This window comes from Diadema setosum, chromosome 15 (assembly GCF_964275005.1).
Source record: "Diadema setosum chromosome 15, eeDiaSeto1, whole genome shotgun sequence".
Classification (NCBI taxonomy): Eukaryota; Metazoa; Echinodermata; class Echinoidea; order Diadematoida; family Diadematidae; genus Diadema; species Diadema setosum.
In genome coordinates, this window is record NC_092699.1 from 16,050,299 (window position 1) to 16,076,473 (window position 26,175).

The 26,175-nt window shown below is 37.6% G+C and overlaps 1 protein-coding gene across 1 annotated transcript; it reads left to right on the forward strand.

The window, feature by feature from the left end:
• Positions 1-3,617: 3,617 nt before the first annotated feature.
• On the forward strand, positions 3,618-21,676 carry LOC140238564 (adenosine receptor A3-like). The gene is made up of 7 exons (XM_072318464.1): positions 3,618-3,796; positions 6,930-7,186; positions 10,098-10,266; positions 16,458-16,584; positions 19,957-20,166; positions 20,616-20,778; positions 21,342-21,676. Exons 1-7 carry the CDS (start codon positions 3,618-3,620, stop codon positions 21,674-21,676), a joined length of 1,440 nt encoding a protein of 479 aa, XP_072174565.1.
• Positions 21,677-26,175: the final 4,499 nt, after the last annotated feature.

Sequence of the window (26,175 nt, forward strand, 5' to 3'; positions counted from 1 at the left end):
AATGTTTATCTCTTTGCAAGAAGAAGAACACTTTTACTTTTTTTTTTCTTAGGAAACGTTTTACTGTATAGTTGCATGCACTTGTCACCCGAATACTTTTTCAAATGTTGAATGGTTAGGAAAGAACGAAACCGATCAAAATATGCAATTACATAATTATGATAGTGTTTATATTGATACGAACCATGAACTGTCAGAGACAAATGAGCACTTTGATTTTAACATCGTAATCTAGATATTTGTTTGTATTCAATAAAAAAAAAAGATCACTGCATTTACCCAGGAGTGGTAGTGGTAAAGCTGCCATGTCATCAACCTTGTTGACTGTGATTTCTCATGAATTTTGAAACATTCTTAATCCTCATCCCAATCACTCTAAATTCTGAAACTGAAACCGTGTAACCCAGTATAACCAATTTATAGATGTTCACTAACAATGCAAAAACAAAACAAAACAAGACAAAACAAAACAAAACAAAAAACCTTTAGGGGTTCAGATAATCACAAAAGCAAGCGCCTGTTAATAGGTAAGACAAAGCCCTCCTGCACAAACAGACGTCCTATCAAAGAAAGCATAATTATCATAAATATTCATGTGATCAGGGTATGACGTCCCAATATGAGATGGAAGTGGGAAAAATCATCTTCACGCTGTGCTAGGCTGGTTCTTTGTTCTTTCTGCGACATGACACGTTTTAAAACGGCTAGAAGAGAAAAACAAAATAGAGCAGCGAGAATAATCCACAATAAATACAAAGTTCGCCTGCCTTACTATGTATAATTACTATGGACAATAGATGGAAGTATGTCGACGACCTGAGCATAGTCGAAATCTCTCACAAAGCCGGCCACAACAATTTGCAATCTCATATTGAATCTGTTTGTGAATGGAGCAATGCTAATTACATGAAACCCAAGCCTGAAAAATGCAAATTGATGCACTTCACCTTCTTGCGTAATCATGTCCCCCCTCCGGTCATTACTATTGGAAACAACCCGATTGAAGTCGTATCCTCCATGCGCATTCTTGGCGTTACCATCCGATCAGACCTGAGATGGGATAGTCAAGTACGGGAAATGATCTCGCGCGCCTCTCGGAGACTTTATATTTTGTGCTCACTCAGGAGAAACGGAGTTACCCATAATGATCTGTTGTTTGTGTACACCGTGTATATCCGCCCCCTTCTTGAATTTGCTGCCCCAGTGTGGTGCACCAACCTGACTCATGAGCAGTCACAAGCGTTGGAAAAGGTGCAGAGGAGAGCTCTCCGCCTCATCAGTTACCCCTTATATCTCCCCTATAATGATGCTCTCCGCGATATGAACATCGAGTCATTGTCTGAAAGAAGGAGTTCCCTTCTCACTAGTTTTGGAAAATCCCTCCTTCGCTCTACCCGTCACCGTGACATGCTTCCTCCTCAGCGTTCCCAACTCATAACTCGTAGCCTTAGGAACTCGTTAAATATCGACATCCCCCGAACCAGAACACAACGTTTCAGAAACTCAACAATCCCTTGCTTAGTGAGGCTACTCAATGGCTTGTAGACTTTTCTACTCATCAATGTGCAATATTCCTGACCTTTTGTAAAGTATTCTCTTTGTGTTTTTGATAGTAAATTTCATGCGTATTTTGTTCATGTCCAAAAGGTCAAGGTCAATTTCAAGTTCATATCTCTGCCCATCAATGATTCTCTTGAGAGTTTTGAGGTCGTGGGGTCAAGGGTCAAGGGTCAGGCTGGATGCTATAAGTTTGTTGTTTGGTGCTGATTTTTTTTTTCTCTTTTATGTTTTGATGCATGGATTTGTGATAGTTTCGGTGTAAGTTGAAACTTTTTGGATTTTTAGATATCTTGTTTTTTATTTAATAACTTGGATGTTCATTGATTTGGACTTGGTGGGTGGGGGTGGGAAGCACTCAATACCTTTGTGATAAATACACAGTTTTTAAATGTTTTGTCAACTGTGTTGAAATATTGTTTTATATTTGAAATGTGCTTTAGACTTGTTTTGAGAACCACAATATGTTGTGCCATAACGGCGTCTTGAGTTTGTTTACATTCATATGATTGTGTTTATGATGCGTATCGATAATTAAGCTCAATTATTTTATTGTTCAGAAATTTGATTACTCCCTGCTCAGTTCAGTTACTCAATGATTTTTACAATCATTTGTTTCTTTACATGTGCAATATTTTTCAGTATTCGTAATCCATTATTGATAATTTTAATACATGCATTTTTATTGAGGGTTAAGAGGTCAAAGGTTTTAATCAGCGAAAAAGAAAATATTTATGCATGTACTGTTTGTTGATAATTTCCATTTGAATTTTAGGGTCTTGGTTCAAAATTCAGGGATTTGAGGCCGGGTTGAAATATCAATGTTTTATCTGTTTGTGCAGTGTTTCCGTCATATTCATATTCATATCGATAGCCAATTTCACAAATATATATATATATATTTATTTTGTACAATGTTGTATTTCTGTTTTAATTGTAAAATGAACAATTTCAGCTGATGAGCTGCATGTTCTTTTTTATTGTCAATAAACCTTCATTGAATTGAAATTGAATTGAATTGAATGGTTGTTTGTGTACTTGAATGTGTTTGTGGGCGCTGCAGGATTTGATGTCCCTTCCCTTTGAAGAATGGCTAAGACATCGGGATATTCAAAAATGGAAAAAAAACCCCAAACCAAAATATGCAAGATGTTTACATTCTACTATACGCTCACAGGCTGCTGAATCTATATTCACCCATGGAATATTTACAGTGGAATTAAATTCACATACGCCCATAGCTTTTGCTAATACATGTATTATGTGCTATGTAAATGCTTTTGTATGTGAACTTATAACTTATAATTTATGTGACACTTTACATTGTCATCGATGGATGTTGTAAACACAACACTGTATGATTTGTGTGGAATATTATCTTAATACACACATTTTGAATAAACCTCTATTAAAAGAAAATCGTCCCCATGGGAAACTAAATGACCTATAATCAGACCGCCACTGGAGTGTCATGCCTGGAATATGTATTTCTTCATATCATTTCTTTATAGGGAATTTTTAGAATCTGCGTGTAGTGTGTGAGTGTATAATGTACAGTATGTAGGAACCTACATTTGTTTTTGCTGATACAATGCACTTCTGTTATGACAATGAACACGGTAATAACGAATTTTCGTTGTAACAAAGTGAAACTTCAGGTTCCAAAAGTCAATGGTGCAAAATTCGCTTACAAGGAACACGGTAACATAGAAGTCTTTTCTGAGAGCGATTAACAAAGGAAAACGGTTGTCCAAAGAAATGTGCTCCTTTATAATAACAAAATGCTGCTCGTTTACGAAATTTGCAGATCGTCTCTGCATGGGAGAACGTTTCACATTTCAGTTTACTTGTGAAAATCACGGAGAGAACAGTTTCATACAAGTCGGTGATTCAGTAAATTCCTCGACGCACAAACAGTAAAGGCAGTAATTATTACATAGCCCATTTTTAATATCGAGACAGGTCAAATATATATATAGTTGAATTAGAGTTTAATCGTCAAATTTTGTCGCGCTTACAATGTTGATTTTGACAAGATAAATATAAATGTGGCATAGGAAATGACTGAAACAACAGATTCACAAGTGTCTATAGAACTGGTCACAACTGGTCACAACTTCTTGGATGTTCGCGTTCCCTTCAGCTGCGCAGTGCTGAGTCGAGACGTCGTTGCCATCCAGCGCCCTGGCTGTAGCTGGCTGGCACTAGCTGCACCCCGGATCGCTTGGCTTGTCGTTTGGTAGATCTCGTAGACTTGACCCTCATCAGGGATCAGCTAGACCTTCACCGTGTCGGCAGCCGCTCCAGCTCCCTCGGCCTTTAAAACAGTCCTGCTGCCGTAGAAATGGATCCCTTCCAATACCAGAGATGTTCAAACGCAACTCAAAGACGAGTAGGCAGGTCAAAATTTAGAGTACCTCGCCGACATCGAATAAAGCCTTGTAGATAATGGATGACTGGAACCCGTATCGAGTTTCGACTGAGATCGATGTATACGACGTGCTAGCTGAAATGTTTCTCGGTGATGAAAATAAGTTTACCCCAAACCCTGACTTTGGCATCCAGATTGTTGCGCTGAAATCTTGATTTTGTTGTCTAGATAGGAAAATGCATGAATGGTCGTGAAAGTGATTTTTATTAACTCTTTGTGGGCTTTGAATAAAAACAAAGACAATCCCAAGTGTGTGTTTGTATGACATAGGTAAATAAATGTGCATATGTGAGGGCGTGTATGTGTGTATACCGAAGTCAAGGAACACGCTTGGTGACAGATCAAAAATTGACATTAATATTGCGGTTGTGACGAAATGTTTTGAGTCATTCTTAAAGTTTTCGTCTACTCCCTTAATTCCTTTATTCTTCATGCATTCAAAAAGTTTCCGCTCTGCATTTTTGTTTCCTTCTTTGTCTCTTATCCAGTGAAGCTGAGTCGATTGACAAAAAGTGAATCAGTGATACTTTAGCCGGTTAATTGATAGTTTGATATAATCTTATATTATTATCTTATAGTTTTGGTATTTTATGTTTTCGAAAATTCACGTTGTTTTATAAACACCCCACCTCACGTATAATAGGCATAGGTGCTGATTATCAGTTACCTTCTCTCCTCGCTGGGTCGCAGGTCTTTCCGCCCAGCTAATCTTCTAGCTGACGCCAGCATCCCAATTATCGGTCTGTTTGAGTCTTGTTTGAGTCTAACAAGTCTGAATTGTCACGGTATCCGAAACTTGGTCATAGGTCCTCCGGGAGTGTTTGTCGGATGTCCCTCGCTTTACTAATTGACCTGTCCCGGTTTTCTTGAGCGTCATGTAGGTGAAACAGTAGTCATATATCCCAGCGAGCTTGACTTCCTGTGACGTAAAAACACGCGGATTATCAACGCATCGATGTCAATATGCCCCTCCAGGGAGCGACAGTCGCGGATGAATTCCAGTGGTGGTATCATCAGATCACTTGGTTTCTCCGAGACCAAGCGGAAAGCCACAATTTCAGGCTTAGTCTAGGGAGGACATTATAAGGCATCTAGGACTGTCTGACATTTAATGAAGTTCTTCTCATAGCAGATATGCATTCCACTGAGAAAATCTTCTGTCTTCCCCTATCGATGCCCTAGATGTGAAGGGTTTAATTGCAAAATGAGCTCAAGCGCCATTTTTAAACATTTAAAAGTAAGTCCATCATCCAATAGAGCAAAATTAAGCCTTTCCAATAATACCTCACTTGTAACATGAGATGGAATTTTTTAGAAGCTATGATTAAGAATATCCCGTATTTTCTTATTATTTTCGTTGTTTGTTTCAACAGCTTGTGTCATAAATATCTCAACTTAACATGAATGGAGTTAGCTTGTATTGCGATAAAACTCTTCGGCCCGTATTCACGAAGGTGGTACAATTGAAACCATGGTTTAAACCATGAACAATTTGTATGGAGCGCCAAGTGTCGCATGGCCTATTTCGTTACGAAATCAGTCATTTCGTCGACGAAATGATCACTTCGTAAGCAAAATGTTGTCATTTCGTCAACAAAATGTCATTTCGTTACAACATGATCATTTCGTCGACGACATGACTGATTTCGCAACGAAATTAATAATAAGGCCATGCGACACTTGGCGCTCCATACAAATTGTCCTTGGTTTAAACCATGGTTTCAATTGTACCACCTTCGTGAATTCGGGCCTTCATGTCTAGACGTACATAATGTCTGTATGCTCTGTATATTTGTAAGCCTGTACATATGCCTACTCATTGTTGATATCAGATAATGGTCGATATTTTCTTTTTTTAACATAACGCTGGGTAAGCACTGGAGTGTAAAAAAAAAGACGCACAAAATATAGGGCATTGAGTAAACCTTATATATACATTAACCCTTTCTATGCTTCGAGTGCCGACATGCACAGAAAATCCCAGTGTTGGGGGCGCTGTCCAAAGTCTCCTACACCGAAAGGGTTAACGAATATTTACGTCTGTTTTAGCATTTGGATAGAGGACTTTCAAATATTTTACTTGGTTGAGTAGTGATTTTTTGGGTTTTTTTTTTTTTTTTTTTTTTTTGCGACGCCTTACTTTATCAAGTGAGTACTGAGCTACAATTACAGTAACATGAAATACATGGATTCTGGGCTATGATAAGATAAAGTATAATGTCTGTGTTTTTTTTTTTTATGCAGGCATTTTGCGTGTTCAAGCAGGATCCTCGGTTTAATGATATCAATCCTATTAAATTACGACTTAATATTTATGTATGTATACATGGTTACAGATCTTCTTATATCTTCGCGTTATATGCATGTATCTGCATATTTTTTTTTTTGCTTTTGTTTCTGCAAACGTTCGAATTTTATTTGATCAAGCTGCAACGATTGGAGTATTAGTTGTATTGTTGTCTTCAGCGTGTACGTGTGCATGTGTGTGTTTGCCTCTCTGTGAATGCGATTTCAGTATCATTCAACGGAATTCAAATAAATATAAAAAGAAACAGGCGAATCATGCCACAGACATGAAAACTGAAGTAACATCAAGATAGGTAAGTGATTTTTTTCTTTCTTCTAAATACAGTATGTTAACATTGACGTGGATGCAATTTACATTAAAAGCAACAACGAATTTCATTGTATAATGTGGAGTTGTGCTAATTGTAAGATTGTAGTGCACTATCATAATTATATGATTTTCTAACCATTTGGGAGGTTAGTAGGACCCCCCTTCTCTGTAGGATAAGGCTTATGAAAGGCAGAGATTTTCAAAGCGCCCTCTATAAATCAAATGCGCGTAGTTCCCCCTCCCCCCCCACTCCGTTTAAAGACAAAACCTTCGCTAATAGGTAAACACTTCTTCGTTTCTGACTTGTCGCATTTATATCTCTAGCAAAGCTAACAAGAACACCTCAGTGATGGAGACATCAATGCTTAACTCGACGATCGAATTCATCGAAGGGGAAAATGATTCCAGCATCGTCGAAGAAAAGACGATTACGCCGGCTGGTAAGGCCTCGTTCGAAGTCCCCTTCTTCATCACGATGCTCCTCTTTGGAGGGGTCGGTAACCTAATCGTCGTCGCCGTGTATGGTCAGAAGAAATTTAGGAACTCGAACGCAGCTCTTCACATCTTGAGCCTTGCTGCGGGTGAGTGAAAATATTAATTTTTACGTAGTAATGTAATTTGATAAGTGTGCTTTTTTAAAAACTATATATTAAAGATTATCAAATAGGCATACAGTTTATCAAAAAGGGCACATGATGTCTAACCTGCCACGAGTAGACAAACGTCGCATGAGTTTATGATTGCTTCTTTATTATCAAACGATGCACTACCCATTGATATTTTAATCCACTACTATCTCCTTAATCAAACCGAAACTGTCGACGAGCTTATTCGTACCCACAATTTAAGATGGCCGAAGTTATATCACTTAAACATAGCCCGAGTGATGAAGATTCCAACGGTGTTTTTATGGAGTTCTTGATGATAGAAAAATATAGTTGCAAGGGTGTTTGTGAACAGTTTCACTGGATTTTCTTTGTCTTCCTCAAATGTTCATAAATTCTGTGGGTGCGAGATTGTAGGTATTGCAGGTATTTCAGAAATGCAATTCGACGTCGAGTTCAAGTTAAATATAGTGAAGAGAGTGAAATTAGACAAACCGTGTGGTAAGCTTCAAGGTTTCATTATAATCGAGCTTGAAATAGAAATTAAAAAAAGGTCGTAGAATACTGAAGTTTCAACTCTGTCTTATCAGACCAGTTGTATCAAAAGCAACTACAAGCGCAAAATGGAAAACGCCATCACCGCACAAAATACCACTTCTCTTACTATTTTCTTTATTTTGACAAAGAATTGATAAGAATAAGCTGTATCATTCAAAGAATTATTGTTGTCTGATAATAAATTAGCAACTTAAGAGCAGGAGCTTGCCGCGTTGCTATTAGTCCATGGGCCAAGAGGCGAAAAATTGGTTATTGGTACCATCTCAGGGGGCAATACCTTTTTGGTGTCATTTTGTTTGTTGGGCATAGATATGCTTATCAAGCTATGATAGCATTTCCAAATGAGTAGCTTAGTCCTAATAAATGAATTTTTAACCAATTTGGGCTCGTTTTTATATCCCCATACTTCTGAATCGAGGCTAACCGCTACAGAAACAAGAGCACGGTCTTCTGTATGTCCATGGAGCTCATGGTATGTCCACAGGTGTTCTGTTGTAAACGCGGTGCGCTTAGTATTTATTCAAGGCGGCGAAGGGAATATCCAAAGGGTGATGCTGTCCAGAGCTAAACGCGGTGCGTTTAGTCTTTATTCAAGACGGCGAAGGGAATATCCAAAGCCTATGATACAGTGCATATCCCTTTATCTAAAAAAACAAACAAAAAATCAATTCCTCGTGGATTTTGCCGTATTTTTTATTATTCATCATTTTCCGGTGAAAACGCTAGGGTGAAAACACTAATGCCACGCCAATGTAGCTTTATTTCCATCAAACAATGAACCGGTACACTACAATACGTAATAATAAATACTATTGTAAATGAGCAGAGTGATTTTTGTTTAAAACTGATGTATTTGTTGAGAGGGTAGTATAAAAACAGTATAGATAATTCCTTTAAATAGTAACTTTAGATATGATAACGGTACATTGTTTTGTTTTGTTGTTGTTGTTGTTGTTGTTGTTTTTTTCTTTTTGCAGTGTTTACCAGAACTGATATTGTTGTTAATCAGACAAACACACACACACACAGACACGGAAACAATTGTCACACAATTAGTCCATGGGCCAAGACCCGAAAAATGGGTTACTGGTACCACCTGAGGTGGCAAGTTCTAGTTGTGCATTTTGAAATGGCATATAATATTATCTAAGGAATATTATTTTGCTATAAAAGTATAATAGCATTTCCAGAGTAGTAGCTTAGTCATAGATTTCAGCCATCAACCCGACCAATGCCAAATATTTTTGACGCTCTTTGACCAAAGACAGGCAGAGTGTGACCTTTGAAAATTTCCACTAGGAATTGTTTTTTTGTTTGCTTTTTAAATAAAGGGATATACACTGTATCATTAGCTTTGGATATTCCCTTCGCCGTCTTGAATAAAGACTAAGCGCTGTGGACATCGTAACCCTTGGATATTCCCTTCGCTGCCTTGAATAAAGACTAAGCGCACCGCGTTTACAACAGAACACCTGTGGACATACAGAAGACAGTGCTTTTCTTTCTATAGCGGTTAGTTTCGATTCAGAAGTAAAGGGATATAACAGCGACACCAAACGGGTTAAAAATTCATTTATTAGGACTAAGCTACTCATTTGGAAATGCTATCATAGCTTGATAAGCATATCTATGCCCGACAAACAAAATGACACCAAAAAGGTTTTGCCACCTCAGATGGTACCAATATCTGGCCTGGCCCATGGACTATATTATATAGATACCCAAAACACGATTTTTTAAAAACAAAATCACCATTCACAAAAATGGAGGCTTTCTAACACTAATTGTTTCTTTAACCTTTCGTGTGTAGCAATCCAGGCATTTGCTCGTCTTATGAAAGAATTTTTCATGTGAAATAAAACCACCTCAAAAAATTTTAATCTTTTTTAGTCATAATGTAAAACATTATCGTGCCAATTACTGTCTTCGTAACAAATTTTCTTTTTTATTATTTCAACAAAATCACTTGAAAGAGAAGATGTAAACTTGGGTCACTCTCAAGATTGCGTGGGAAGAGATAACGACCTTTTAGTTCGCCATAGCCGTATGAGACGTCTGGGCAATATTCTCATAAAATCTCACTCATCAATCATAATGAAGATTTTGATAGCAAAACGGATTAAGCACCATTTAAATGACAAAATGAAATATTTCCAGTGATACATCACTTGCTACATAACAAGGAATATTCTTGAAATACGGGTAAAAAATGTGTTTCATGTTTTCCTATTATTTCTAACTTTTTTAGCAGCTTTAATGGCAAATATCTCAAATTATGAAAAATTATACTTAATTCATTTTGCAAGCAAACTCTTCTTTTTCCGGTCAGGGGATATCTGCCTACTCATCTTCGTTGTCGGCCTACACATCTCCGAGTACTACCGGGTCACATGGTTCATCTTGTGGCGCACCGATGCCCAGTGCATCCTACACAGATTCGCTCGCTTTGTCGGCTTCAACGTCACTATTTTTGAGATGATGGCCATAGCAATTGACAGGTAAACTTGACTTATTATGTTTTATAGTGTGAAACCCTTAATACGGGACAGGATCTGTCATAAGCTTGCGGGTAAACACAAAGAGAGGTGGATGATGATAATGCGCTAATGAGTTATCTAGTTCAATTGTCTAACTCTTTTTGAAGACCTTTGGTAATGCTCCAGTTTAACGAAGATAAAGACAGACTGGCCGCCAATCTGTAAAACTATGTCCCCTCATTGTAGCATTTCACTCAAACACTCATAATCATATTGGTGTTCAAAGCTGCGAACCTACAGCAACTATTCTTTGATACTTTCTTGTGTTAAAAGCTACGGAAATAGTAACAATGTTTCTAATACGTGCCAAACAAATTGAAATCAGTACTACTGCGAGCATAATACTGGCGAGATATCACTATGATTAAACGCAACTTTCAGAAATTGCATCGTAAAACCGTTCCTTTGTAAAACTCGGAATCATGTCAGTGAAGCGCAAGTAATTCATGCACACCAACTGGTACAAACTGAGGAGAATAAAATTAAATAATTTGTGTATGTGTGGTTCTAATATAAGAGAATCATTAAATACAGTACCGGTTCGATACATTGAAAACAGCACTGGAAAGTACTAACGGAAAGATAACGGCAGCAGAAGGTTTTGTCATAAAATTGTAGTGCAAAAATTCTGGCAATCTCGAAATTTCTCTGTGACAGCTGATGAAATACATGAACACAAGAACAAACAAAGAAAAGTGATTCAAGTGATAACATTGCAGTTGCATGATCAAATTTACTCTTAGTTCTAAAATAACAGAGTTCCTGAATAACATAATCACAAAAGATATTGAAAAGTGCCCACCACAGAAAGGAAAGGGGAAGATTTTTCTCGTGAAATTGCATCGTCTAAAAAGAACCAAAAAAAAAAATCCTTCAACAAGTTTATCATTTTCTATATGTGGCTACGCATGTACGATACTAGTGCATGTAGACAGGTACAAAATGAAATTATTCAACGCACAAAATGTTTCCGATTTGCATCGTTAAAAAAAAAAAATCTTCCAGGAAACACTGCTTGACAAAGAATGAACACAGGGGTACTAACAAAGAATACTGTTTTACGTAGGACAATGATGGCAGTTGATTTGGTACGGGCTGCTCTCAGGTAAGAGAGTTATTGAATGTCGAAAGATGTGGAAAGTGTCGTTCGAATGATACTGTAAGCGAAGCGGAATAATTTCTTTTGATACTGAATCGTGAAACTTCTTCTTGAAAACTCAGAATTAACGCACGGCAGCGAATGAACACAGGCACAAGCAAAGTAAAATGACTCAAAATCGGAAGTGATGTCAGTTAATTGATTGGGCCTGTTCCATATGTGTATATGAGATTACTACTAGTATCTCTCAAACTACAGTAATGCACATCATCAAACGTCATTTGTCGGGCATGTGAAACGCACACCAAGCCAATGAAGCAAGGTGCAATGCACCAAATTGTGTTTGTGTGTTTGTGTTCAGTCATAATCTTTACGAACAAAAAAAACAACAACCATAAAATGCAAGTAGACCACATAGAACTGCTTTAAACTTTAGCTGTTTAACCTCGACGATAGTACAATGTATAACCCTAACTGAGTTAAACTTCGAATCAAGGACCGCATGAGCTGTGACATCTCCCGTGACAAGATGCTTTGTAGCTGGCATATCATGTCGAGTTATCCTCAGCGTTCCTAACCAGAAGTTGTTGTGGAGCAGACTTCAGTTGTAGCTCATTGAGTAGAGTGTCGCAGTAATCACAACCATGTGAACGCAATAACCAGGAAACTTTTGGATAAGCTTGACACAGTGTCAAGCGCCGAATCATCTAAAGAAAACGAGACTTCGGATTTATAGAGCAAAAAAATAAAAAATAAAAAATAAAAATACGTGTAGCAAATGTTTCTGTCTTCTTGGTTCACCTTGATGACACACAAGTCTTGGATTTTATCATCGAGTGTCATTTAGCATGATAATTACAACGAACGAATTCGTAGTCAGAGAGCGATTACACTTATCATCGACGGTAAGTTAACTCTGTGAACATGGTCACATCAAAATCCCACGTGCACATTGTTATCAACAACTTTTTTTTTTTCAGATAATGTACGGTGTCACCCAACGGCGATGAAGAAGTGAAGAGTTTGTTCGCAAAAACCGATAAGTCCATATTTGCCAAATGGAGATATTTGCGATTAAAGGTTCAGAAAAATAAAGAGTATCATAAGAAAATGTATGGTTCTTTTGACCATAACTTCATAAATGTACCTTTATAGTGACCAATATATCATTTAAAATGGTATTATTTTGTACTTCATAACAGAGACCGTACTTCAAAATCTTCAAAAATGGACTTATCGGTTTTTGCGAACAAACTCTTAAAGTGCATTGCGCCGTTTGTAAAGACATGTGGTTTTTACTAACGATTTGTAATTTTGTTGCGGATACCCTATTCAAACTTACCATGAAATGACTGCACAAAACTTGGTATGTACATGACTTTTGCAACGGCGCCTATATTTATGTCTTGTGTGGACTAGTGTTGTTTCCTCAATAAAGCTTAACGAGAATTCTACATAATAAGAAATGCGTATTTTTAGTTTGGAAATAAATTAATCAAAAATAAGGAATGGATGTATCCATCAATATAATAAACACCTCGTTCTTTGCATATTCCGTTTTTGTTTTTGTTTTTGTTTTGTTTTGTTTTGCTTTGTTTTTGTTTTTGTTTTTTTCGCTTATGAATAAACAGGACAAAAATAATTGCTCTACTCCCCTCTATCTTTCTCTGTAAGTTCGATTGATGTTGGCCCTTCTTAATAAGCCACGCGCAAAATCGTACGGGGCCTACATGCTTATAACGTACCCCACCTGAGATTTTATTGAATAAGCTTTATTAGAATAAAATGATGCTGTCACAACTAATTATTGCGGAATCGTTTCACAGTGCATAACAACCTACACATATCTGGACATGATATTTCATCATAAAGTAGACACAATAATGCTGAAACATTCATAGAAACTAGAAATGTCCTTATGGCGACTGGTATGCCTCTGCCATAATGCATGGTTCTGCTAATAGGTCTATACTACAATGTCTTGGCAATGTGTAATGACAGTTTCACATGGTTTGTCACAAACGTGTTGAATGTTCACTTTCCTTAAACTAAGTTTGCTATATTGTCTAAGAATGCAGGTATACATGTATTTGGGAATTCCAGGGTTTTTGCTCGACTTCTGACTCTTTTATATGTTTATGCATTGCATTATTTTCAAGGTACGAAGAAAAAAGGTAATTTCAGTATTAAATAGAAAAAACTTTTGCATTTTATTATGGCCTTTGACCCTTGACCTTTAACCCTATGACCCTAAAATTTCCAAGAGAATCTTTGTCAGGTAGAACATGCATAAATATGTACTAAGCTTCATAACACCTTGAGTCACTTTCAAGATATTTAGGAAAAAGTGAAATATAGCACTTTCACTTGAGCTTTGACATTATTATGTTTGACCTTTCACCTTTTGGCAGGAAATTTCAATTAGGTAATACATGTATATATTTCCATTAGGTAATACATGTATATATTAAGGTTCATGAAAAATCCTGCAAGCATTGCATAAATATGAGGGAAAAAGTGAAATTTTGAGGAGTTGACCTTGACATTTGACCCCTAACCTTTGACCCATGACCCCTAAATTCCCTAGATAGCCTGCCAGCAATTTCATGTATATGTACCAAGTTCCATGAAGATATCTTGAAGCATTTGCGAGATATGGAGAAAAAAAGTGAAATTCTAACATTTTCACCTGACCTTTGACCTTCTGACAATTGACCTCATGACCTGAAACTCTCTGGAGAATTTTCATTTGGTAGTACATCTATACTCTAAGCGTCATTAAAATACCTTCTGGCATTACATAGATATGGAGGAAATAGTAACATTTTCAGCATTTGACCATGACATTTTGACCTTTGACCTCTTGCCGTTTTCACTCAAAAACTACCGAATTAATTGCTCCATCATACGTCATTCTTGGACCAAGTTAGGTGAAATTTACCTTATCGAATCTCGAGTTATCGCGTAAACGGATAAATTTTAGAGTTAACGTTGACCTTTGACCTTTGGCCTCTAGTTGATTTCACTCAAAGACTAATCAAGTAATGGCCTCATCATATGTCATCCTTGGACAAAGTATGGTGAATTTGCTTAAAATGTCTTGAGTTATCGTGTAAACGGATACAATTTCATGATTTGACCGTGACCTTGACCTCTGGCTGATTTCACCCAAAATCTAATCAAGTACTTGCCCCTATCATACTTCATACTTGGAAGTTTGGTAAAATTCCACTCAATATTACTCAAGTTATCGCGTTTGGACGGACATTGTGGTCGTACGGACGTACGGACGTAAGCACGGACAGACGCACAATCCGAAAACATAATGCCCCCGGCACCCTTCGGGCTGAAGCATTAAAACGCTGTGATATGTAAAATGCAAAAGTTGGTAATTCCTTTCCATGAAAACAAAAGTCAATGGTTTATACAACTTGCACAATACATGTACGTGCCAACTTACAAGGAACCAGTTTCTTTGTACTCCTGTCTTCATAAAACCTATCAGTCAACTTGTTTTCTGGGTTTTTTTTTTCTTTAAGATTTACTGTCTGCTTAGCAAGGATAACAATCCAAAGTAGATAAAAGATTTTCAGTACGTTTGGCAATTAAAACTCCACTCTCCAGGTCGCAGCACACAGCCTGTCTGAGGTGTGATCATGGACCTAACTTTGCTAGGTCCATGGTATGATTGAGACGGTGAAGAAGGGCCGGATTATCATACTAAAGACGCCAAATATAAGAACCATACATTATCCCCAATTTTTAGTGAGCAAAATAACTAAAAGGATGGCAAAATGTAGGAACACACAAAGAATGCATGTAAAGACGAGCGTGATTTTCCAAGGGCGAATGTATAAGTGACATGATTATTTGCTTTTCGTCTTTTTTTTTTCTTATGTTACGACCACAATCACTCTGAGAATGATCGCACAAAAGAAACCATCAACTAATGTTCAGGCGGTTTATTAACAGTGATATTGTGGGTACATACTCGTAATCGGTTTTCACATCAGTACAATAATGATCAATAGAAACAATTACAAATCGGTTATAGAATCACTTACATATTATGTTATCAAGTAGTCCTTTGAAAATGTTCAGATACGATGTTCGATGCACCGATGAATGATCCTTGACGCACCGATGAATGATTCCTCCGACGTAACTCCAAAGGCACAGGTTGCATTAATCCACAGTATAAATCCGGGGTAAAATCCACGATAGATGCCCACGGTATAATGTTCACAGCGAAACGTGTAAAATCCAGACGTTATGACGACCACGTCCAGTTGATGCGTTGAATGATGATTCACTTCACAATGTCCAGCGAGGAATCCGCCCGTCACAGCTTTGCCGTAACAATGTCCGTTGACATTAAAATATGGATTCTGTCTCCAACGTAGGCAAATTAATTCTCTGCAGGCAAAATGTCTCCCAAGCCTTATCTCCATAAACACAGTTTGTATAGCAGGTCAGCAGGTAACACAGGACTGATTATAACAAGTCGCTTCAGAGCCAGAAGTGACGTAACTCTCAGAGCAGAGGTGTTAGGTACTCTGCCTACCTCAGAATTTCTCCGGCTTATATACTATCCATTCACCCCTTTCTAGTACATTCTCTCATTTTCTCCAACCTGGGGCCACATACCTGAACATACTAGCAAGTCCAAATTCCAGGAATCCTGGATGACTCACTGCCTAATATGTGCATAACATCATTGCCAAAATTAACTACCAATCACATTGGGTTACAAGGGCAGTGCCTCACTCAGCCAGCACTTCCTAGAATTTTCTGGAATGGGTTAAATCATTCTAGATTGAGTGAGCTATAATGTATTTCCTGTCACATGCATACATGTACTGTAGCTACATTGTATACCATGTAGAAAATTCTCCACTGATCTGGTCAGCCTGTATGTACTATATCTATATCATATAGAATGTTCTCCATTAATCTGGTCACCCTGTGTACATACACATTAAACAACCATGCATACAGCCTTGATACATGTACATAACTACTTGTGTGTACATTTGTGACACTTAAAATGCAGATATCTGGCTGTCTGCTTCCCTCTCAAGTTCAAAGTTCACTGCTCTCCTGAAAAGACGAAGGTCAAAATCGTCATTCTCTGGATCCTCGCTTTGATCACTGCCATCCCTGTGGTTCCAAACTTTGCGGTAAGCACCACGATTAGTTTTCATGCGTCTCATGTTATCTGAATGCATTTGGTTCGGTTCTTATCTGAAAGCAAAAACCCTACCCAGTGTCTATCCATGATTACTCTAAGATGTGTGGCGCAAACATTCGGAACATACCCGAATGTTGTTTTACAAAATGCCGCGATGACATCTGGGTTTTTCATGAATATCATGGATAAAAGTGGCAGTGTTTGTGACAAAGAAAATAATGCTGTTTGACTCTACGAGATATAACTTTTACAGAGAACTCAAAGCTGTTTCGTAAAAAGAAAATTGAAAGTTGTGCTGACGTTTGTTTTCAATGTAGGCAGCCGGAAATCTAAAACGTAACTTTTTTTGGGGGTATACAATTTCGTCATTCGAAAGCTCTGCGACAAACAGGAATGTTGCTTCGACAGAACCCTTTTACTTCAAATTATTTTTGCGTCTTTCCAGAAAACAAAATACTCATGATGACATAATGGGTTTTCATCGTTCTGTATCACGGAAGTGTAAACTTTAGGGGATGTGTACAATTGCTGTTGCTCATTTATGTTCAAGGAGTGTCATATTACATTGTAGGGGTGAGTATAAGTATAGAAAAATCACCATGAAACATAATTGCGTAGGATAGTGTATCGCATTTATTGCACGTATGAGTTGATATACGACTGATATAAACATGACTGATAGAGATTGTGACCCGATAGCGTAGAATGTAAGGGGTTTAAATCCAGGCAGACCCAAATTAAAAGACAGCCAATTTACTGTTTTCCTGACGATGTTCTATTACAGGAACTAAATGAATAGATTCTAATGAGTTACTTTGTTTGATTCATATTTTGCGTGTGTCACTTTTAAACGGTTACATTTTGTTATTCCAGATGTTCGGAAGATGAAATTAGGTTCAACATTCCAAAGGTTTATTCGTATATCCGAAAATGAAATAAGGTTCATAATTCCGAAGTTTCATCAGTACGCACCGTCTTTACAACTTTAGATGAACGAACCTTCGGAATAACGAACCACATTTCATCTTCGAATTAACAAACCCTCAGAATAACGAACCTTATTTCATAATCAGATAAACGAACCTTCAGAATAGCGAACCTTCAGAAAAACGAACCTTATTTCATATTGTGATTAACGAGCCTTCAGAATAACGAGCCTTATTTCATTTTTGGATTAACGAACCTTTACAATAACGAACCTTCAGAATAGCGAACCTTATTTCAATTCAATTCAATTCAATTCATTTTATTTTCATACTTCTCATTTATGAACATTACAACAGAAACCAGACAAGATCTTTTACCTTGTGAACAATGTGCAGAAAACAAACAATATACATGGTGATAACACAGTAATTACATGTAATGATAACTGGTCAAAATCGAAATCGAAATGGCCGGGGTTGATGAAAGAGAAGTATGACGGGACCAACATGAAAGCTAGCTTGTTTGGCTGTAAGCCCCGATTAATCAGTGTTTGTGAAAAAGAAACGGAGAACGGATAGAAGATAAGACCAGAATGATGATGTAAGGTTGCCAAATTTTATGTGAAGAAAAAAAAAATAAGAAGAAGAAAAAGAAGAAGAAGAAAAACAAACAAACTATACTTTAATATGAACTTACTGTGACCGAGCCATCATTATTATAAAGCCTACTTTGGTATATATACTAGTACTATAAACTATTGCTGCATTAAAACTATCACTAGGATATGATCAGTAAGACACAAAAAGTAACATGTACAGCTATTAAGGGTGGGATTTCACGGAGCACGCGAACGACTTGCGAAGGACGCGAATGACAAAATCCAACATTCGGAAAAGTTTTTCTCCGAATGTTTTCCGACAATGAAGCTGAAAACTATTCTTGTGCAATTTGTGCGAAGTTTCCACGACGTATGTGCGAATGTCGTGTGTATCATTGCTAGAGTACAGCATGTTACGTACACGAAGAACACGCGACGGAAATGCGAACAACGAAAAATTTTCAATAATCATGGGAGAAAATGTACCCAAGGAGAGGTGGAAGCTATCTTGAGTTGAATTTTTTTCTTTCCTCTATTTCTCCTTTCTTTTTCTCTCGTTTCTCTATCGTGTGCTTGCCTACATTTTTTTTTTTTTGCTAGGACATATCTCCACTCGTAAAGCATTTGATCTTTTTTTTTTTTTTGCAGTTCCTCCAACACATAATCTCTATAGTTCAAATGAAATTTTACATACTTTAGATTAATTTTATGTGTATTCTGCGATTTTTTTCTTGTATATCAAACATTTATTTCTCTTTGCTAGTCTTTAATTTCTTTTGTTACTATAATTGTTAATAATTGTTTGATGTTTAGATGTATGCTACGATTTTTATTTGTAGAAAACGTATAGGTCATACATCCCCCAAACGTGCGCTAAACGTTCGCGAGAATGTCTCAAAAGGTACGCGAACAGTTTGCGATTACGTCGTAAAATGATCGGAAAAACTTCGCAGATTTCGCGTAACACACGCGAGACATTCTCCAAAGTTTCGGAGTCTGTTTGGGGTTTCACGAACATTTTGCGAACATCGCGCGTGTCTTGCGAAGGTCTTGCGCATATGACGAGGCTTTAAAGACACTTTCGAGAACAATTCACGAGCAAATCACGACCAAGTGTGCGGAAAAGATTCGCAAAAAATGTCAGACTTTTTTGAAATTCTCGCCGAAGTAAAAACGACATTCGCGAACAATTGACGACGCTTCCGACCCCTCACGTTCGTTTGGCGATCTTTTGCAGACTAAAATACGAATGCTGGATTTTGCCATTCGCGTCCTTCGCAAATCGTTCGCGTGCTCCGTGAAATCCCACCCTTTAAGTCATTTGGTGCCTGCCGTCAAGCTCTGCATAGAAAGTTAGAGACTGGTAGAGGGAAAGAGGAAGAGAGGGAAACGAAGTAGAATGTGGAATTGCTAATGATGAATTCAGAGAGCCTGATGGCAAGACCATAAATGGAATCTGCAACGTGTTGACAAAATGTTTGATTGGACAATAACATACCACAGTATTACATAAGACATTACGACTATTCAGTGTCTGCAAAATATGCACTCAATAAAGACTCTTTGTTAAGAGTCATATTCGGATCATATTCGGATCAACGAACCTTCAAAATAGCGAACCTCATTTCATATCCAGATCAACGAACCTTCAAAATAAAGAACCTTGTTTCGTATTCGGATTAACAAACCTTCAGAATAACGAACCTTATTTCATTTTCGGACTAACAACCCTTCAGAATAACGAACCTTATTTCTTTTTCGGATTAACGAAACTCTAGGCACATTGATTTTGTGTGTTTCGGAATAACGAACACCAACCCTTTTGACCTTCCATAGACGAAGTACAGCGTGTCATCGTTTGATGTGAACTTTCGCGGAAAGACTCCGTTCGCCTGTCGTGTCATCTTGGATTTTCCTGATTGGTATCTCGACTTCAAGATCATTTACGTCAGTACCGTCCTCTTCTACGTTCCCATCATCATCACCGCCATCATTTACGTCATTATCGTCGTCTACGTGCGCCGAAACAACCAGAAATTTGCAAAGGTTGGTTGTTGATGGGACAAGGTCTGTGAAGTATCACATAACACAGGTTTAAGTAAATGTGAGCCACGTGTTGGAGGTTGGTCGCCGTATCAAAATTACAAGTTGATGGCCATTGTCTTTAGCATACACTTGTCCATTTTGATGTATTCGATGTACCATTTTGAAATTATGAAACGATGAGTAAACTTGACCGAAAAGTTATTCACACAATCTAATTCAGTACCAACGCACCAGCGGGATATATTATAAAAGATCTTCCTTCTTTAAAGGGCAATAAGTGAAGTATACAGATGAAGTATTGAAATTGGTCATTAAGCCGCGGGACTCAAAAGGAGAGGGCAATGTGAGTTCATTGATTGCTTATTTACATGTACTCAATAAAGATACGTGTTTATTCATTTTTTTAACTACCAATGTAATCTTAATTGTATGACTCGGTTCATTCTTAGATATCCAACAAGGATGCCAATCGGCTGCGATCTCACTGGAAGACGGCTCGCACGCTACTTGCTGCGTTCGCCCTCTACGCCGGTTGCTATGTTCTCCTCGCCACCTACACACTCGTCCAAACCTACTCACCGGCTGCTGTCAATCCCACCATTAAAAATTTAGGTAAGTTCAGATTAGGCGACAGTGCATTGTCGGATACAATCATGATAGTGAAATTCCGATATGAAAAGTCCTTATGTAACGAAATACAAACTAAACAACAAACTATCTTCGTTAATTTAATCGGAACAAATTCCATTTTGGTATAGTTGCAGCCCTTTTATATTTCATAAACATAAAGTTATACAAATGCAAAATGTTCATTAAACTCTTAAGAAACACAAATATCTTCTAGATGCCTAATCTACCTACTAAATTTTGCACATAAACATTCATGTTAGAAGATGAATTAAGTTGTTGAGCGTTTTGGTTGCACTGTGAGTTTAACTGCAGGTAAAATATTGATCGTGGCAGAGTCATGTCCACAAATTTTATAAGTATGAGTTCTGTTCTTTTTATCCCCATGAACACCGTTATCCAACTAAGTGATCGAGATATCATAGTTTTATGAATTTGTTTGTTTGTTCTTGAATTAAGTCACGCAATATGAAACAATGTAGTTAAGACAATTCTATCTTGAATATCTTCATGACACACCGAACAACTTTCTTGTAATCCTCTGCTAGGACTCCTGGTTCCCTATGCCAATAGTTGCATGAACCCTGTCATCTATTCCATCGTCAACCCGCGATTTCGCCGAGATTTTCGCGCGCTCTTCTGCTCGGCCACCGCGTCGAAGGGAAAGAACAAGAAGTCGGCGCGGAGCGACAAGGATAATTCGACGGGAACCCGGCTGACTGGTGAACGCCTAGATATGTCTAATCAGTCGATGCCAAAGAGCATTGACTGCTCGGTGTCCGAGGCACCAAAGACTGACGTCATTTCCGCTACTTCCGGTCACGACAACCCGTCGCTCGTCGTCGATGAAGATGGTGACGAAACCAAAAACCAATCCGTTTAGACAAAACGCACAGCAACAAATTCTTACATCTTTTTTGGGGGATGGCATTTCTCACTGATCATGATTGTGCTTTTCTTTCTTTTAAAGCTACGTATATCTTCAAAAAGAAGTAAACAGATAATAAAGGGGAAAATACCAAATAATGACAACCTGTCATAATGGAAGAATCAGGAATATAAAGTCATAGGATTACAATAATATATATCGTACATATTGTACATAATATTATGCTATGATGCAACATAAACATTTGTTCAACACGTCGACAACAGACAATGATCGTATGCGTAAGAAAAAGAAGTGACAGATATATTTTGGTGACGACCAAATGAATGATTATCATCAGTCGATCATGGTATCATCGCGAAGAGTCCATAAAGGCTTGTAGCACACATGACCATGCTGTGTGCATCGGGTACTCAGCAAGATTACAGATTTTATTTATTAGTTGTACGGTGTTTGTTGTAAGTGTTCCATTATTACTTCACCAAGTCTTTCTGCACAGGTAGAAGAACATGGACTGCCTTAACACCGATGAGGTTGATTCAGACACTTCTAGAATTATCTTTTTCACCACCATCATTGACGGTCAGAATATTCACAGTTGCAAAATAAAGATGTCATATAATGTTATAAATCATTGCAGTCAGAAAGTGTTATATTGGCTATTATAAGACAAGCGTATACAGATAGCCCAAGCAAATCTTGTCGTCACTGCATGAGTATGACTGCTGTTATTGAGCATAATTGGTCACTTATGATATTATTTATTTAAAAAAAAAACACTTCTCGTAAACAAACTTATTTTTGTAGAAAGCGTTTCTTCGTACAATGTATCGTGTATCGAAACTTTAGACCTATCTTGACATTATCGTGGGTATTACTATGTGAAGAGAGCTAAAATATCACCCAGCTCGTGTAATATGGTAATGAAGCAAGGGTAAAAACAAACTACGACAAAAGACAAACTTGTATTTTTACTGTGATGATTAATGTTATTCACTTCTCCGTCCTTCCTGAAAAAAAAATACACAAATCTGTTAAATTTGTGACGTTTATCGATATCGCTTATTCGAATTGGCAGGAGAAAATCTGTTTCAGAAAAGCTCCCCCTCTCTTTTTCTATCTCTCTCTAAGCATAAATCTATATATATATATATATATATATATATATATATATATATTGGAATTTTCCACGTGTTGGACTTCGAATGTTGTAAGTATAAGAAGAAAGAGTCTCAAGTACGCCATGGATCCAACGATTACAAAAAAAAAATTGTAATCGTTGGATCCATGGCGTACTTGAGACTCTTTCTTCTTATATATATATATATATACATATATATATATATATATATATATATATATATATATATATATACATACATATGTATGAAAATATTCCCGTGCCTTGTTTTACGAAGAGTTAAAATTGATTATAAAGTTGATTTCTATCATAAGTCTATGGCAACCTGTGTGTTTAGGAAACTTAACATCGATTATATCTTTTGATAAAACATGGCCCTGTTCTATTTCATCCTAGCACGGACTGTTTGAGTGTGAATTTGACAAGGAAATGTTCGACAGTTGTGTAAATACTGATGAAACTTCATCTGACACACTTTGCACATCATTTATGCCTATAAGTCACCTTTCTCTCTCTCTCTCTCTCTCTCTCTCTCTTAACTTTTAGCTTTATACGCGTCCAAGCGTCTCACACTTCTCGGAAATGAATAAATATAATAATAACCAATTATTCTTTCTCCTGTTCGGCTAATATGTTTCCCTGTTCAATGATAATATATGATAGAAAATACACGGATAATTAAAGTGTGTTTTTATTATTGAGCTCGGATATTTTATTTTCTGCTTATTTCTTGCTACAAGTTGTGAATGTTTTGTCAACAAATCTTTACTATATTTTGTAGACCATATACCCCGCAATTTGTTACCAACCTTTATCATCATCATCGATATAATTACGGACAAAAATAAGTGAGAAAAGTGCTCCTTAGATCACCGTATCGGCAAATACCAATGCCGTATCGGCAAATCGTACCAATGCAATCTGTATTCATGGTCAATTACAAAACTTTCATATAATATCGACAGCCACTGCTAGAGAGTAGACCACATTCTTCCTCTTCCAAGCCCCCTCCGAAAGCAAAGTCATATGAATAGTATTACTACTAAGAATAATCGTAGATTAATTATGATAATTGTAATAATGAGGAGGAGGAGGAGGAGGTGGAGAAACATGAATCTGAACAACTGAGCGATGGTCATACTACTGTATATGGACACTGAGGGCGCCCTGAATGATGATACCAAACACCAAGCCATCACTTGTCTTGTACGGGGTGATGAAAGAAATCCTGCTTTCTTCTTTATGGAAATTTCAAAACGCAATCGCTAAAATGTTGATAGAGTTAAGATTTACTTTAAAAAAATCTTAGTCTTTTCTGTGTTTCGCTCTTTCATATTTCATCACTATTCAAAATTCAATATACCCAATTGTATTCTTTTAACCCTAAAAGGGCCGGGGGGGGGGGGGCGGAATCCGCCCCCCCCCCTCGACGTTTCGCGCTATAATTCGGTTACGCGAGAAGGCCTCGTCGCGAGGCTTCTTGACTTTGTTTGTTCAAGTCTCGCGCAACTTTTGAGACCAAATTTGCGACGTCCGCGCGTACTTTTGCGAAGCCACGCCCATTTTTGTAACGGAATGTCGCCCCAAAACGGGCACAATTTTGTGATTTTGTGTACATTTCCTATGGAAAACAGTGCTCTGTCGTGAAAGTCATAAAAACCTGATTATTTTTACAATTTATCACTTTCATTGATTAGTTTTGTGCTAATTATGGTAGAAAAGTGGTCAGTGACAATTTCCAATGAAAAAACAAAGAAAAAACAAAAGTTGAAAAACAGAGAAATACATAAGAAATTCTGAAAACAATAAAATACATAAGAATTGAAATGAATTTTGGAAGTTTTTGTGATGTACAATCGTTGAATATGCTGCAACAGATTTACAGACCAAAAATTAGACTCTCAATGCTTTTAATTAGGCTAAAATATGATCTTGAGCTTAATTTGCATAATTAATTAATTAAAATTAGAAATTGATTGTTTCAAAAAATCTTATGACACAATCTTGTAGATTATGACGCAGGTCTCACGCATGCAAAATTTCATCGCGATCGCGCCACCGATGGCCGAGATCTCGGGGGGGGGGGGGGGGCGGAATCCATCCCCCCCCCCCCCCGGCCTGAGCATAGCCAAAAAAGCTCGGCCCCTTTAGGGTTAAATAGATACCAGCTTCGCAACGACAACACAAAATACAGTTACAGCTACGTCTAGCAGCCAATCAAGCAACCAAGTTATCATCTTATTTTCCCCGCAAGTGCAACGAGGGTAACAAATAAAAGGAGCCGGGGAAAAAATAAAGAAAAACAGAAGAAGAAGAAGGTTTACTTACTTTACTCACTCAGACCGTTGTATTTTACGTTTAATGTTATAGTTCTAATTGAATTTACAGGAGAACTTATACGAAAGGCGAATACACGGACTGACACGTACAGGCGGACAAACGGACAGGCAGACAACCAAACTGTGCAGGTGACATGAATCAGGAACGAAAGACAGAATTTACGTTGCATGGCACTTTAAAATCTCTACAAAGAAAAAATGCAAAGCCCCTCTCACACTTTGCCGGATATGCCCATCGTACAAGAAATGGGCTCATCCGTTATTCAAATCGTCAGTCCGGTGGACAAGGTGCAAAGTTTCCGTTTTAGAGGAGCTTACATTCACGGTTTAGTGCCCGAACAAAACGAAAAAACAAAAACAAAAACAATACACCTGGGGCGATAGTGTGCAGGACAGTGGAACGTGCGCAAACGCATGAGAAACGAATATGAACTGCTTGCCCAAACGCACGAGGAACAAATAGGTGACGCATGAGACGTACATCGAGCGTCAGAGATCCATTGACGTGACGGCTATAAATTTATTGCATCATCTTGGAGCGTCCAGCACTCGGCCAGTTCTACCTGTACACTTCACATCCATCTCATATCAGCTCCCATCCATATGCTAAAGGGATCGAAGGCCAGGACTTAGCCTCGTCCTCAATATGGCTGGCTACTTTTGCTAGACCTTTAACACTACTTTCTTCATTTTTGTCCTAAATATCACTTAAATGCAGATTTACCTAAAAGTTTCTCACTTTACACAAAATCGTTTTCATTCATGCCCGATGTTACTTCGCAGATTTAACCTTCTCTATTTTTTGTTTCTGATTTATTATTTTTCAGATGTTCTTTATTTATGAACGTTGATATTCTCAAGTAAATGCACATTTTATTATTCTTCATTGAACTCATCCATTGTATTGGAAGATCCTGAAGTCATATTACATTAATTGACTGCATTCAGAATATCAATGTCAGCAAAACATTTTTCAAGTTTGGACATTGACTCCAGGTTTGAAGCAGTCTCTA